Here is a 16992-nt window from a genome sequence, read left to right on the forward strand (position 1 = left end):
ATGATTAATCAATTACAAGCTGATATAATTTGAAAAAGATTTCTGTGCATTACCAGTTAAAGCAAAACCTTCCCAGGGACCCTACACCCTCAAAACTTCTTTTTGCCTTCACCAGGGCTGACAATGTATTTTATGAAGATTTTCCTCACAGAACCCCACTGAGATGAAAGAGCTTTCAAAGAAACCCAGGCACTTTAGTGACACACACTCAGCCTGGTCACTCTTCCCATATTGTAACAATCCGTATACTCTATACTTTATTCCAGTATCCCACAGAGTAAGAAACACATTCTTTGGCGACAACAAAATTGGAAGTGTAATTTATTGCAATATCCCTCCTTGATTATGCTCAGCATTTCTTCAGCACTCTACCATTAGTGACTGTGAATGCTCAGCCTAATGCAGTTAAGGAGGAGGGGATTTTGGGGTTGCACAGCTGACTGAGGAAGTCCTTGCTCCTCCCAGGCTATGGATATGTACACATTTATGGAATTTTACCACCTCCGCCTTGTTATGGTGGCCCAGTGGCATAATCTAATAGAGCAGTGAGTTTAAGTACCGTGTAGCCAGGCCTTAAAAGAAAGTTCATCCCAGGTCAATTATTTTGAGATAGTTTTCTCTTAGTAGGGTGGTGACTAGACTCTATTCCATGCTCATGGTCCATACTGCAGAAACTCTTGATTCACCCACTTCGCCTGGGGCCCAGGAGAACATTGACCACCAAGGCCCTAGGTTCAACCCACTCATTGTCAGAGCTACAGTGAATATAAAGGTTCATAAAGACTTGGGGGTCTTAGGTCTTTGTTTTAACTTTAAAAAATTGTATTTTTACAGATGCCGGTGGCTCACACTTATAATCGTAGCTATTTATGAAGGCTGAAATCTGAGACTCATGGTTCAAAACTATCCTGGGCAAGAAAGTCTGTGAGCCTCGTATCTCCAATAAACCACCAGAAAATCAGAAATGGTGCTGTCTCAAAGTGGTGGAGCACTAGCTATGAGTGAAAAAGCTCAGGGACAGAGCCCAGAACCTCAAGACCAAAAACCAAATATCTTTTTTTTTTTTTTTGGGTCCAGTAGTAGGGCCTGAACTCTGGGCCTGCGCGCTGTCCCTCAGCTCTTCAGCTCAAGGCTAGCGCTCTACCACTTGAGCCACAGCACCACTTCTGGCTTTTTTTCTTTTTGCTTATGTGGTGCTGAGGACTCGAATCTAGGGCCTCATGCATGCAAGGCAAGTGCTCTACCCTGAGCCACCTTCCCAGCCCCCCAAATATCTTTAAGTAGTTGTACAAAGGGGTTAATGTTTACATTCATTTTTTATTTTTATTATTATCTTTAAGTACTTGTAAAAAGGAGTTACCATTTAACAAAGCAATTTATGAATACAAAAAAATCTGTCAGTTTTACCCCTTTTAACCCCATTCATCCCTCCCCTACCAACCCCTTTCTTCACTCTTCTTTATTTTGTAGGATATATATTGGATTTTTGACTGAATTCTCCACATCTTTTACTCTTCTTTTCCCTTTGGCCCCACTCCACCTCTTTCAAGGACCCACTTGCTGGTGTTTTATTTTGCTGAAGATTGATTTTTTCCTTTCTAAGGCATTACAGTGTTTGAGAGCTCCCTTGATCTAGCATACTTCCATTAATACATTTGGTATGCACTTGCACCCTGAGCATTTACTTACACGTTTATAAGGTAAGTCTAGCTTCCACAGATAAAGGAAAACATGCATCCTTTGTGTCTCTGGGCCTGACTTACTTTGCTTAACATAATGTTTTCCACGTATTTCCATTTCTTTACAAATGGTACAATATAATTTTCCTAATGGATGAGTAAATTCTATTGTGTATATGAACCACATTTTCTTGGTTCATTTGTCCACTGAGTGGCATCTGGGCTATTTCATACCTTGGCTATGGGGAATAGCGCTGTAATGAACATGGTCATGCTGCTTGCTTGGCTATACCCTGGTTTATAATCTTTTGGGTAAATGTCTAGGAGTGGAATTGCTGGATTGTAGGGTAATTCTATTTTTTAATTTTTTGAGGCACCTCCACTATGCTTTCCAGAGTAGTTGAACAAGTTTACATTTCTACCAATAGAGTATTAGAGTTCCTTTTTTATTGTATCTTTGCCAGCATTGATTACTATTTGTTTTCTTGATAATGGCCATTCTAACTGGGGTGAGATGAAATCTCAGTGTGGTTTTGATTTGTATTTCCTGTACAGCCAGAGATGGCGAGCATTTCTTCATGTGTCTGTTGGCCATTTTAACTTCTTCTTCTGAAAAGTCTCTAGCACATTAGCACATTTATTAATTGCACTGTTGTTTGAGGTTTTAATTTTTTTAAGTTCTCTGTATATTCTGGATATTTGACCATTGTCTGACATGTAGTTGGCAAAAGTCTTCTCCATTCTGTAGGTTATCTTTTTAAAGCTTGTTGGCTGTGTCCTTTTCTGTGCAGAAACTGTTTTGTTTTTGAACAGTCATAGGACCCTGTAGTCTCATTTATCAAGGCTTTCTTTGATTTGCTGTGCTTCTGAATCTTTACTCAGAATGTTTCTACATGTGCCCAGGAGTCCAAATGTTTCCCTTACTCTTTCCTATAATAGTTTAATGGTTTTAGGTCTTACATTGAGGTCTTTGATCCATTTTGAACTGATGTTGGCACAAGGTGATATACAAAGATCTAGTTTCAGTTTTCTGCATGTGGACATCCAATTTTGCCAACATTAGGTAATTTTCTTGTTTGTTTGTTATTATTAGAGTTTAAGCTCAGAGCCTCACATCCAGCTTGCTTGCTTTCTCAGCTGGCACTCTATAAATTTGACCCATGCCTCCAGCTCAGTTTTTTTGTTGGTTGTTTTTGAAAGGAGTCTCACAAATCTACCAGGGCTGGCCTCAACTCTCAATTCTCAGGATTTTAGCCTTCTGTATGTACCTAAAATCATATGCATACCAAAAGTGCCTGGCTAGTACTTTTCTGTTTAAAGAAACATCTCAGTAATACTATATGTAATGGCTAAATAACTTTCTTTTGCATAGCTAACCCATAATTTAATTTACTAATTCTCTATCATTTACCATTTCCTTGATCATTTATCTTTATATGTTTGTCTATTTATACTGAATTTCTAGAATAAGAAATACCAAAGATATACCCATTTTAAGGTTAACATGTATTTTCAAAAGATCCAGTGGAAACATTGCAGTTATTTATATATTCACCAATAACCACTCAATGCTCATTTCCCAACATGCCAAAACCATATATATATAAATTTTGTAATTTTAAAGGTTATACACAGTCTTAATTTGCATTTCTCTAAACCTTGGGAACCTATTTTTCACTACTAATACATGCAGTCATAGCCATGTAAGATTTCTAGATTATCACACACATATACCTAATATGCATCATATGCATAATATACATCATATACTACCACAGTACACATACATAATATACATCATATACTACACACCATGCACATGCAAATACATATATCATACACATATCATATATCATGTACACATGCATATAGATAATACACATACACAGTACACATGCATATAGATAACATAATCATACACATAATATATATCATGTATTACAAAGATACATATGCATATATAATGTAAATCATGTACATAATATGTTATGTTCTACAGATAGTACATGTGCATTATATAATATATTCTTACATTTTATATATAATATGTATTATATGTAAGCATCATCCAACCCTTTAAGGATTTAAATAATAAAGAATTTTATCTCTGTCTGCCTTTGATGTGAAACATCAGTCTTCCACCTTTAGACTTAGACTAAAATCGGAACTTACACCATTGGCTCTCTTGGGTCTATAATTCTTAGCCTCTTTGTTTATATGAGCCAGTTCCTTTTACTAGATCCTGTTATATCAATATCTTTATAGGTGTACTGTATTTACACACACACACAAACACACACACAAACACACACACACCTTACTGTCTCTGCTTTTCTGGAGAACCTTGACTAATAGTTGACTCCTTAATAATAGAAAACCTGTAAGACCTTGAGAGAATATTTTATTTTTATTTTTATGCTTTTCTGGTCCTGGGACTTGAACTCTGGGCCTCAGCTCTGTCCCTGAGCTTTTGTGCTCAACATTAGTGCTCTGCTATGTGAGCCACAGCTCCACTTCTAGCTTTTGTGGTGATTAACTGGAGTTAAGAGTCTCATGGACTTTCCTGCCCTGGCTGGCTTTAAGCTGTGATCCTCAAATCTCAGCTTCTGTAGTAGCTAGGATGGCAGACAGGAACCACTGGTGCCTGACAATAATTATTTTTATTCTAAGCTTCTTTGCCCTTTTTTGGGGGGAGCGGGGAGAGAAGGGTCCGGTCGTGGGGCCTGAACTCTGGGCCTGGGCGCTGTCCCTCAGCTCTTCAGCTCAAGGCTAGCACTCTACCACTTTAGCTACAGCGCCACTTTTGGCTTTTTTTCTTTTTGCTTATGTGGTGCTGGGGAATCGAACCCAGGGCCTCATGCATGCAAGGCAAGCATGCTCTACCAATGAGCCACCTTCCCAGACCCTTCTTTGCCCATTTCTATATAATGGCTATAAGTAAAATAAGTAGAAATATTGAAAGATTAAGGGACACTCAACATTTTGTGATGGGTTTCTGGTAAGATTTCAGTAAGTGGTAGCTTTGGATAAGAGGTTTAGGAAGCACCTTAGAGTGAACAGTACATCTAGAAAGCCAGCACCTCTTTGGGTCTGTAGTACAGGAAGTCTGTATCTCTTGCCAGAGCCTTCCTTGGCCACACTGACAAGGAGCTGATGGCAGAATCCCTGACATTCAGGGATTTTCTGCCTTCCAATTCTGGTCCTCTTCTTGTAAGGCAAGTCTCCAAGTGTTGTCTCACACAAATGCCTTCAAATTACCTATAGCCTTAGTTGGAGAATGAATACTCAGGTTTCCCAATCTTGCCAGATCCACTGACTCAGAATGCCTGGCTAGGAGCCAGGGAATTTGCATGTTTAACTAGCTCCCCGGGTGACTCTAATGCAATTAAAGTTGGAGAGCCTCTGCCTTGTGCCCTGCTGAGTCCCCTCACTCCACACAGACATAATTAAGCTTCTTAATTACACTTTTTGCCAAGAATTAACTGAGTCTTAATTATCTGAGAACGCTGATTGACAATAAGAGGATGAGATCCTTGAGTTATTATTCAAACTGGAGGCAAGATTTGAACACCCACAGCAGTGACTCTCTCCTAGTCTGACTGGAGAGCTGTGTATAGATGATTGTGGCCATTCTGTGTGGCTATGTCCATTCTAGGTAGGTCATTGTGGGCAGGATGGAGTTCTCAGGACAATTTTGTAAACCCCTAAGTAGCTTCATAAGCAGTTTTTCCCAGATGAAAGGTCCCTGAAATAGCTCTTTTACCATTCCCACCTATGGTCCAGGTGGCTACCTGCATAATAACTATGGCTCTGGTGAGGAGGGTTCCTTTGATTGGTATTTCACCAGAAGTGCCCAGGCACGGGCAATTGCAGTGTTTTCACCTTGCCAACAGTGGCATAGAATAAACTGACTTTTTTTTTTCATTTATAAGACTGAGAGATGGATGCTTGATGCTGATGGTGGGGTCTATATGGCATTTTCTGCTCCAATTTGATCGCCACTGTTGTCAAATGCCTGTTCTTCTTTACTTCAGACGTTGAGGCTGGCTGACCAAGAGGCTTCTGGGTCCTGTTCAAAGAAAGCCCTGGTCCTATCCAGAAATGAAGGACTTGGGTGATTACATAATTCACCATGGCTGCCAATCCCTGTTCTGTTTCACCATATCATCCAGTCATGTCGGATGCTTTGTGTCTTGAGGGGGCTGGGAGCATCTGAGTTAACAATGGTCTCCTTTCCTGCTCCTTCCTCAGTTTCTTCTTCCTAAAGGCTGGGAAACTGAGAAGTCATAATGAAGGTGCTCGGGAAGTAAGTTTTCAGCCTTCAAATTCTTGGTCAATGCTGTGGTTTGAAGATCTCCATCAAAATTCTGAAACTTAATTTTCAGGATGAGGTAGTGTGAGGTGGGACAAGGTGGCATATTGAAGAGGTGGTAAATGGATTAATGATACATACGTTTGTAGATGAATCAGTTAGTAGACTGTTCAGGATGTCCTGCACTTCTTTGTGGGCACCTTAGCAGCCCTGCGTCCCCTATACCCACAGCACCATCTCTTCTTCTCAGGGAATCCTCCAAGTATGTATATTATATGTGTATACACACATACACAATATGTATATACATATATGTATAACCACACACATATATATGTATATGTGTATGTATATATGTGTGTATATACACTGGGACTTGAGCTCCGGCTTCCCACGCTTGATTGGCTTTTTCCACTCATGGCAAGTACTCTGTCCCTTGAACCACACCTTCACTTTCTGGATACTGTTGCTTACTTGGAAATAACAGTCCCGAAAATTTGCCTGGGCTAGCTTGGAACCACAATTTTCAGATCCCAGTCTCCAGAGTAGCTAGGATTATAGGAGTAAGCTACTGGGCCCAGCAGCATGATAACATTTTTAAAGTAGACATAGAAGAAAACATAAGGGGAAAGAGATCCTAGCCACGATAACAGGAAATCTCTGTCAGAGATAAGAGATCAAGTAGAGGAAACATTTAATAAGAATATAAAATGTCTGAGCCACCAAATTGGTATGTGAAGTTTTATCAGTATTCGTTGGATTCAGAAGCTGAGCTAAAGACCACACACTTATTCTAAGTACAGATGGAATTTTTCATTAAAAATGACTATATTTTAGTACACATAACAATCTTGTCGTTCTAAAAATATTACTTATGGCTGTAGTGATCAAAATACAATAAAATATAACTTAATGGCAAAAAGGCCCTCCAGTAATTCAAAATCTGCTCAAAGTTGTAATACCTGGTGATCTCGGTGACCATTTCTGTCACTTCTGTCATTTCTTTCTTCCAAGGACCATTTCACTAAACTCCTGCTGCTTAGCTCAAAGGAAAAAATGAAACTACATTTTAGAAATTCTAGAAAATGCAATAATGAAATCATCACACATCGGAATGTAACAGTCATATCACGAATACTTATCACAGGAAAAATAAAAATACAGAAGCATTTGCCAAGTTAAAATGTTAAGGAAAACATCACTGATGTAAACCAAAAGAAAGAATTGAGAACAATAAAAGTAGATGAGAGAGAAAACCCAAAGCATTATTAGGAAATATAAAACTTAGAAAACATAACTAGTTTAATCAAATAAATGGAGAGAAAGCATGAGTACACAAGCTAAGAGTTGACAAGAAAAATAACCACTAAAAGAGAAATAACTGAAGTGACTCTGTGGCTCAAGTGTTAAGAGTGCCAGCCTTGAGCAAAAAAAGATCTCAGGGTCAGCACTGAGTCCCTGAGTTCAAGCCCCAAAACCAACAGAAAAAAAAAAGAAAAGAGAAATAATTTTTCAAAAAAGAAGGGTTATAGTTAACAGGGTGTCCTGAAAATAACTCTTACAAATTAGACAGCATGGCTACATTTTCAGAATTACATATTTCCTAAAGCTGACCCCAGTAGAACTGGGAAGCTTAACCAGGACCAGTTTTAATGGAAAAAATAGAGGAAGTTATAGAATTCTTCCTTACAGATAAGTAACATGGCCAGATACTTTCTGAGAAAAACTCTACCCAATCAGTAAACATCACGAAATTACAATTCTATGTAAAATATTTCAAAGTTTTAAAAAGAAAAGATATAGATTCCTAAACTTGACAAATACGATCTATATACCATTTATACCTGTTTTTCCAATGCAAAATTATTAAATAAAATGGTGGTGGATGTAATCCAGCATCTCACTTAAATTTGAATTCAGTGGTAACTGATGTTGCTCACTCCAGAAATGGGAAGGTGATTCAGTACTGAGAAGTCTTGTTAACAGAATTCAATATACGAGAATTCTGCGGAGACAAATTCTATGATCAGTTTGATAGATATATGAAATCATTCAGCACAACCCTATGCTCATTTATAAGTTAAAATACAACAACTTTATAAAAGAGACTAGGTGGATTGTTATTTGAAAATTATACAGCTCATATCAAAAGGGACCTTCTTATAATGGGGGAAACTTAAGAGGCAGTTCTACCAGAAAAGAAGGAAGAAGAGGAGGAGGACGGAATGGTGGGAGAGGAAGTAGACATGGAAGAAGAAGTGGAGAAAAAGAAGCAGGAGAGGAAGAGGATGGGACAGGAACCCCCCCATTAGACTTAACCTGGAAAATCGTCTTGCCTTCATGGGATATCTCCTACCAATTTGCTTCTCTCCTTTCTCTCGGCTACTTTAGGTCTGTGGTCCCATGGCTTGCTCCCATGCAATGCAGCAACCATCCCCTAGTCAAGAGTTGTGCTGTAGAATGAATCCCACTGCTTCCTTCTTGAACATGTCATGGGCCTCAAGGTCATGTTCAAGGCCTAGATCTTGGAAAGGTTTAAAGGATCCACTCTCTTCTCTGAAGACTTGTTTAGCCTGGTTCTGGTTTGCCTTGGCTTTGTACTCTGTCTACAATGACTAGTTAACACGATCTCGTTATCATTTGGTGGTTGGCTCAGCTGTCACTCAAAAAGCTTTCTTGACAAGCTATCTTCCAGTTATCAGCCACACTCTGAATTTCCCATCCAAGCTCTCTTCAATGGCCTCCACACCCAGCTCCCTTTGCAAAGGTCCTGTGTCTCAGGCATTCATGAGACCTTTGGAGACCACGGTTTGTCATACAGCAGCCTCCAGCACTTGTTGAGTTGAAGTGGGGAGGGTGGGGAAGCACAGCTCTGCTTATGCCTCATGCAGGTTGACCTTGCTCAGGACACATTTCCTCCCTTTATTCCCCCAAATCTCCTGAGTCCCATAGCTGGACTGTTTGTGACATGTCCATGAAATTACCAACTAGAAATTTCTGATGCCTAACTCACAACTGCTGCCATCTTCTAGCCTGGTCCCTGGAAATTCCACATTACTAGTAAATCACTATCGGTTACAATAAACACATTTATTCATTTATTTAAAATTGTATCATTAAGTAGTTGTATAAAAAGGTTAAAATTTTGTAAGTCAGGTTATGATTACAAATAATGCTTCTTGATCGATGGCACCCCTATTATTCTCCATTTCCCCTCTCCCATCCCCACCTTCAAGTTACATAGTTCAATTTTACATAACATACATTGACTATAATAATTGCATTTTCTCACCCTTCCTCAATTTTTGATAAATCAACATTTTAAAATTATATTTTTACTATCTTTAAGTGGTTGTACAAGTGAGTTACTATGCAATAAATCAGTTTATGCATACAATGCATCTTGATCCCACATTATCTAATTTTTATACATTTATTTTTTCTTAGAGTTAGGTTAATTCATGCTCTTTGAAAACAGGAGTAAACAGCTCGCTAAAATATTATCATTAAAATGTGGCTCTTCCTTTAAATCTTCCCGTTGAGATGGGCTGGCTAATTTGCAAGATGAAGTTGCAATATGTCTGGCCTTCTTGACTACATGCATTATTTACAAAGGAAAGTGTCTGAATGATTATTTTCTCTCTTTTAAGTGTGAGAAGGGAAGGCACATTTCCTCTATTGTCATTATGTTGGAGGAGAAAGGAAACTGGAAACTTCCAACCAGTATAAAGAAAGATGGAACCCTGTTGTTCTTGGGAATATTACAATTTTACATTAAATTCATGTATTGCTGGTGTTAACTCAAGGTCATTGTCTGGACCCAATGCTTTGCTGCTCTCCTGATGACGTGCTGAGATTTTGCATTTGTCCTTCCAGAAACTGCATCTTTCATTGCTCTTTGCTTTGGGATGCTGATCAGAATGGACTTGGGAGCTGGCCATTGTAAATGACATCCACAATTTGCCTTATGGACTTTGATTGCACCTGAACAATGGGAAACACTGGACATTTCTTATCTAGCCAAGTTATGGCTTGGCAGTGACAGCTCTTCTATCTCTGAGGTCCATCTCCTGTCTAGTAGATCTGAAGAATGCAGATTCCCTGCCAACATGCTACTTGTCCCTTACCTTCCCCTTTTTTCCAAGGCCTGGTTGTCAGCTCTGGGTTTGTAACACTGCCCCCTGCTGGTTTTCTTGAACCTTGCGCTTGCCTTGTTGAGTAACATCAGGAAACCTGTTGGATCCCAGTCAGAAGCAGGAGGCTGTGGAGGTCATAGGAACCAGGAACACTTGGGCATAATAAGTCCACAAAAAGCTGTCTCTCTTACCTGGAGAGGTTTACAAAGTACACCCACCCAGTTTCTACTCATCCTCCTGTAGCCCCAGTACATAGCCAGGACCTGAGCAACTCTGCCTGTCAAGGCCCTGGTCCTGCCTCTGACCATCAGGGAAATGTGATTCAAAGCCACAATGACCATCTTCACTGTTAAGAGTGGCTATCATTAAAAAGAACAAAGATATCAAGTGTTGGGAGAGCACGTTGGTGGGAAAATAAATTCAAACAGCCATTATGGAAACCAAGGAGGAGGTACTTCAGAAAACTATGATCTAAGCTGTCCTACTGCTGAGTACATGGCCCAAGGAAATGAAACCAGTATATCAAAGAAACAAACTGCATTTCCATAGTTATTGCAGCATGGTTAACAACAGCCAAGATATAGAATCATCCAAGGTGTCCATCAACAGATGGATCGACATGATGTGGCACACATACACAATAGGGTACTATTCAGCCACAAAAAGAATGAAATGTTGTTATTTCTAGTAACATGGATGGAAGTGGAGGACATTATGTTAAGTGAAATAGGTACAGAAAGAACCATATAATCCCAGTTACATGTAGAAGCGAAATGAATTTTGATTTCATAGAAGTACAGAGGATATTGGTTACTGGAGGTGGGGGAGGGGAGGTGGGGAAGAAGGCAAAATTGAGGGTGAGTAATGGGCACCAAAATCCAGTGAGAGGAGTCATCAGCTCTAGTGTTCTCTGGCACAGAAGGGAGAGTAGAGTGTCTAACCATTTACTATTTATCTTATAAATATCTGGAAGAGATGACTTTTTTGTTCTAGTTTTTGTCACTTGTGGGGCCTGAACTTGGGGCCTGGCTGCTGTCCCTGAGCTCTTTTTGCTCAAGGGTCACACTCTACCACTGGATTCCACAGTGCCATTTCTGGCTTTTTTTGGTAGCTCATTAGAGATAAGTCTCATGGACTTTCCTCTCTGGGCTTAGATCCTCAGATCTCAGCTTCCTGAGTAGCTAGGATTATAGGCATGAGCCACCAACATCTAGCATGATGACTGTTTTTTGATACTACTGACTTCATTCAAGCTGGAGGAGGTTTTTTTTTCTTCTTTAACAGTGAATCCTGATAATGTATTAGCTGGGAATTGAATGACTATGTAGGCATGTTGTTTACAGAGTGCATTTTATTTCCTTTGAAGATCCCAATGATGTGCATACAGATGTCACTGTCCACATCATTGGACCTAGTCTTGTGCTTTCCAACTTTGACCAACCATGTCACCAGATGGATCCTTTCAAGAAAGTAGATGGACCATTTCTGTGTTCCTTCCATACTGGCCATCCAGGTGCTCACCTACTGGAGATGTCATCCACATGGCTTTCCTTGAATATCTTGATGCTCAAGGAAAAGCATGTTGTGGTTGGGAGTCAATGCAATCCCCATTCAAAAGATGTTTGAAAAGTTGGGTACCAGTACTATTAAGATTAACGTTTGTAATGCCAGTTCTCTGATAGGAGGCTTCTGGGGACGTGATATCTGGGATTCAGAAACTGTGAAGCTTGGCGGAAGGCCGGAGTGTCTCGGTCTGTGGAAGTCAATTCTTCATTGGCTTTGGATTGCAGAAGGGATGAAAGGAAGGGCAAAGCAAATCAGAGGCATAGGTGAGAAGCAGCCCCTGCCAGCTGCCCCATTTGTCCTGGGATGGTCAAGGATGCCACTGGGGCTAGGAAAATCCTCAGGAAAAATAAGAGCCATAGAACCCTTGTGAACATCAGTGAGCAGCCCCTCTCCTTTTGGTCCTGTCCTGCTCTAGCATTGATGGCAAAATGCCATCACCCCCTGCACTCCCCTTACATCACAAGTAGGGACTCAAGTTCCATGAGATGGGCTCATCTGCTGTAGGACACACACAGTGTGTGATGACAATGTCATTTTTAGGCCAGAGCCTTCCTTACTGCCAAGTGACTCTGCCCATTGCCCCTGGTGGCAGGAGATGGCTGAGATCATGACAACATAGGGTAGTCACCCAATGGCTTCACTGTGCATGGGCCCTTACCTGTGCCACAGAGCAAAGTGTCCAGCTGCTACACAGTAGCAGCTTTGTCAGGCCACCGCTGAGTGGAGACACTAACCAGAGCCAGGGATTTGTCACTGGCTTCAGTGTGCCTTGCCCAGTCCTTTCTTTTCTCTTCCAGCTCTGCCCCAGACTGCACACGGAGGCAGCCAGGTATCAGAGGATGAGTCCCAGGGAATCAGCAGTGGGGTGGCATCTAGGACAAAGAGTGTTGCTCCCCAGAGATGCTGCCTACCTGGACTTGGGGACTGACTAAGGGGACACTGTAGTCACTCCCCAGGATGGATAATCGTACATTTCCACCTTGCCTCATGTTCCTCCAAGTCTCAACACAGACAGTGGTCTATCATTTGAGTCTGTAGCACTAATGATGCGGGTTTTTATTTGAAAAGAATGGGCTCCAGTCTGATCTGGGCTAACTATTGCCACCTGCACTTACTTACAGGAGCCTCAATTGGGAACAGGGCCAAACCCCTGAGAAACCACTCCTGTACAGGTGCCGAGCCAGTTAATTGCTTCTTGATCCTTCCACTTGGAGCATATTTGCATTTCCACTGAAACACTTGGAGCCTCTGACTTGGGAAGGTCTCCATGGCAGAATCAACCTGGATACACGGTCTTTGCCCTTGGCTCCCCAGAGCCCACCTTGAATAGTGCTAGCCTATTCTTAGCTTCTGGACAGTTCCAAGCATTGTTCCATCTGTCTGCTTGGACACTTTGTCCTTCTCATCTGCTGAGCAGGACTCACTCTTTATGCTCAACTACTTCTGACCCAGTCCCTCCTCTAAGAAGACTCCTGTCTTTCTCCCTGTATCTCTCCTCTCCTGGGATGTGTGTCCCAACTCACTGTGACAGCATTAGCCTGTGGACCTTTTCCTGGTGGGCTGACAGGAAGAGACGCAGCTACCACAGAGCCTGGCTCAGAGAAGTTCTTTTCATGCTGCTAGAAGATGGGAAGAGGGGGGGAAAGGGAAGAAAACAAGGAGAGAAAAGTGGAAGAAAGGGAAGGAAGGAGGGATGAAGATAAGGAGGAAGAGACAAAAGAGGAAGGAAGAAAGGGAAGGGGGAAGAGAGAGTGAGGTTGGAAGGGGAGGTGAGGGAGAGAAAGGAGGCACAGGGAAGGAAGTGTAAATAAAGGGAAAGGAAACAGGCATACCATGTTGTTTTTAATGTGATTTTTGGTTTCTTTTGTATGTTCTTCCCCCATGGTATAACTCCTGTTTTCACTGAATTTGATTCTGGTGCCCTGCATCTTGTATATACATTTTTCTAATTTGAGGAGGGGAAGGGAAATAAAATGCTGAAACAAGGATACAGGTTAACCCATTGTAACAATGAGATGTACAAGACACTGTTGAAAACAAACTTTACAACTTGGGGGAGAGAGGAAGGGGAAAGGAGGAGTTGGGGAGGTGGGGAGGGAAGGGATAGTAGGGGAAAAACAAAGGAGGGGGTAACAATGCCAGATAGGAAATGTACTCATTACCTTACTCATGTCACTTTAACCCCTTTGTACAGTATCTTTACAATAAAAATTGAAAAATGAGCATTATAAAAAAAGAAATGGGCATACCTGAATTAGGACTCAACAGCCTCCATCTGAGGGACTGACATACTTTCAGCATGCCTGGCGAGGACATGGAGTGAAGCCTAGACATATACCTAGACTTGTGGGACTCTCCTTCCTGTCTGCCCTTACCTCCCTGCCACATGGACATCTGTCCCACCAGTCTCCCTTGGCTCCATTATTACTGCTGCCCAAATCAGGTCTCATTGTCCCCTGTATGGGCCTTTTAAATCTTCTCTTCCTGGCTCCTGGTGGTCAGTCCAGGATATCCCTAAACCAGGAGACAGCACGTTCATGGCAACAATAATAAATACAAAAAAATGTCTCAAGAAGCGTGAATGGGTCTTCACTGCAATAAAGCACTTTGTCTAGGGAACACATAGGGATCAGTTGGGACCTCTGAGCCCATGTGTCCTTGAGCAAATGTTTTGAGAGTACAACAACCATTCAAGTAGCTGCCCAGGCAGCAGCCAAACTGCAGAGCTTCTCTGGCCCTAGAAACATCTGTGTGGCTTAAAGCCAGGAGGCTTGAAGGAGTCCAAGAACGGAGAAGCTCCTTCTTCCTCTAGTTCGCCCATTGTTCCACCCAGGAAGAAGCTGCTGATGGGGTCGGATTCCAGAGTACCACCTGGACCCCTTGCATGTGCAGTGACAATCCTGTGCACAAAGAGGCCATGGGCATCTCCTCAGGATGAAGATGATGTGGGCTGTGCCCAGGGATCTGAACCAAGAAAGGATAATGGAGTCAATGACCCCTAAAGGAGTCATGGGGTAAGGGATTTTGCTGTACCTTGGATGCTGGCATTTTTCCTTTTTTCCTCCCTTTCTCTCTCTTGTGTGTATGTGTGTGTGTGCGTGTGTGTGAAGAGAGTGTGTGTGTGTGAGAGAAACAGAGTGTGTGTGTGTGTGTGTGTGTGTGAGAGAGAGAGAGAGAGAGAGAGAGAGAGAGGGAGGGAGAGAGGGAGAGATGGATGTCATAACTGTAGTGAAGTACAGTAGTTTGGTTTCTGGAATGTTCCTAAAGGCTTGATATGGAGCTTCTGGAACTGTTGAGAGGTGGTAGCAAACTTCAGGATGTAAGGACCAGTGGGAGGAAGTTAGGTGATGGGGCATGTCTTTAAGGGGGTGTTGGGGACCCCAGCCCTTCCACTCTCTTTGTCTACTGGCCTTCAGGAGGGGTGCAGTTCCTCCACCATGCACTTACGATGTCACCACAGGCCCAGAGCAGCAGAGCCAAAGACCACAGACTGAAACCTCTGAATCATGAGCTAAAATGCACCAGCACCCCAAGTGTTAGCTCAATGAGTCAATGAGTCCCTCCTTTCCATAAACTTCACACAACAGTTCTACGACTCGATCTTCCTTTATTTGTGGCACTAAAAGAAACAGTAGACAGCTGTGACCAAGAGAAAATGGCTGGGAGCTCTTGCCTCATGGAGTAAACTCAGCAATGGTAACCAGACGAAATTCCCAGTCTACCTAATGTCTAGGTTGAAAGAGCTGGGAAACAGTTGAGTGAATCCATCGTTTTTTTTTTTTTTTTTCCTTCACTGAGGTAACACTTTTATTTCATGAATTCTTCATTTCCAGTGGTTTCTCTTGGATTTCCCCCCATATAACAGAAGGTTGTAGAGGCCTAAGAAAACCTACTGCACTGGTTAAGCTTTCTCATGAATACAGAGCACCTGTACTACAGGAAGACTATCACAGAACACAGGGGCCACCCTCAACGTGAGGAAGCTTGTGGTCAAATGGGAAGTGCGAAACACCAAAGGGCATCTCTGATCCATGCTCTGTAATGTACAGACAGCCCAGCAACCTGTTCCCCAGCACTCTTCAAGGTTCACAATGTTCCCAGCAGAGTTTCTGGGCTCAGTACACAGAGGTGGCCTGATGTACTTCATAGCCTTCTGGGGAACAGCTGTCCAAGTATCCCCCCTCCAGTGTTTGGGTCTCTGCCACCAGCACCTTGGGAGGACTCAGAACTGTTATTGTCCACATGATCAAGCAGGCTGGGTGTACTGTCTGGCAGTAGTTGATTTTTAAATGTTTAGCTGATCAGAGTGTCGTCTAGGACCTTCTGTGCAGTAATGGCCTCAAACAGTTGAGGAATAAGAATCTAGTTGATTCTGTACAATTATCAAATATTAACAGGAAAAAAAGAATCTAATAGATTTATTATTCAACAAAGGTCATCTCTGCAGAAGTGTTTTACCACTCTTATCCCCGGAGCACAGAACATCCTGTAATGGACCATGTTCTGTCTGTTTCTGTTGACTTATACTTCCCCCTAGAACTTAAAGATTATTAACAATTGATTTTGACCATCTCTACATGAGCCAAATCTCAAAAGTCCAAAATCAAGCTAAGACATGGTTCTTTACTTGGTGCCCAGCAACTAAGTATGAGTGCCGGGCTCCAGCCTTTGCATCCCCTTCATCTGCCAACAAGCATAGTTTATTGGCAATTCCAAATAATTAGAGGCAAATCACGTTTTCTTGGCACACAAACTGTATAGCATCATAGCCCCTACCCTCCCTTCCAACCATGACACAGGAACACCAAAAATCCACTGGGAGTACTTTGGCCTGGAGACGAGAGGGACACCGTATCTTGATGTTCCTGGCCATGCAGGACCCTTGAGTGATGATTCTGGATGTCCTACAGATGAGTTCCTGCAGTCATCTGACTGATGTCTGTGGGTCACACGAGCAGGGGTACCTGCAGTGAACACAGATGCAGTTAGTTATTCCGTCTCTGCACACAGTGGAGGCTGCAGGTGGTCAGGCAAAAAAGTTCCATGTAAGTGGGCAGAAAGGTGGAGAAGTGGACAGATCAGAGACCAAACAAATAAAGCTGGTTATCATGAGCTCTTGGGGATAGGTACACGAGTGTTTGCTGTATAGTTATTTCAACCTTTCAGTACCTTTGACATTTTTCATAACAAAATGATACGAATAAACCTTCATACAACCACCACCGCCACTTAAATGGAGCTTGATACACCAATTTTATAAGAAGAGGAAGCCAGCGCAGGTTTCGTGCCTAGCAGATCC

The 16992-nt window shown here is 41.9% G+C and overlaps 1 protein-coding gene across 3 annotated transcripts in view; it reads right to left on the reverse strand.

The window, feature by feature from the left end:
• Positions 1–15283: 15283 nt before the first annotated feature.
• The window catches only part of Cobl (cordon-bleu WH2 repeat protein), a 210925-nt gene continuing 209216 nt past the window's right edge, over positions 15284–16992 (reverse strand). For all 3 annotated transcript variants that reach the window (XM_042684982.1, XM_042684981.1, XM_042684979.1), the window contains one exon: positions 15284–16657. In XM_042684982.1, the coding sequence (XP_042540916.1) occupies positions 16640–16657 (18 nt within the window). In that variant the 3' untranslated portion in view covers positions 15284–16639. The remainder of the gene's footprint in view (positions 16658–16992) is intronic.

This window comes from Dipodomys spectabilis, unplaced genomic scaffold, assembly GCF_019054845.1.
Source record: "Dipodomys spectabilis isolate Male_0828 unplaced genomic scaffold, ASM1905484v1 ptg000092l, whole genome shotgun sequence".
Classification (NCBI taxonomy): domain Eukaryota; kingdom Metazoa; phylum Chordata; class Mammalia; order Rodentia; family Heteromyidae; genus Dipodomys; species Dipodomys spectabilis.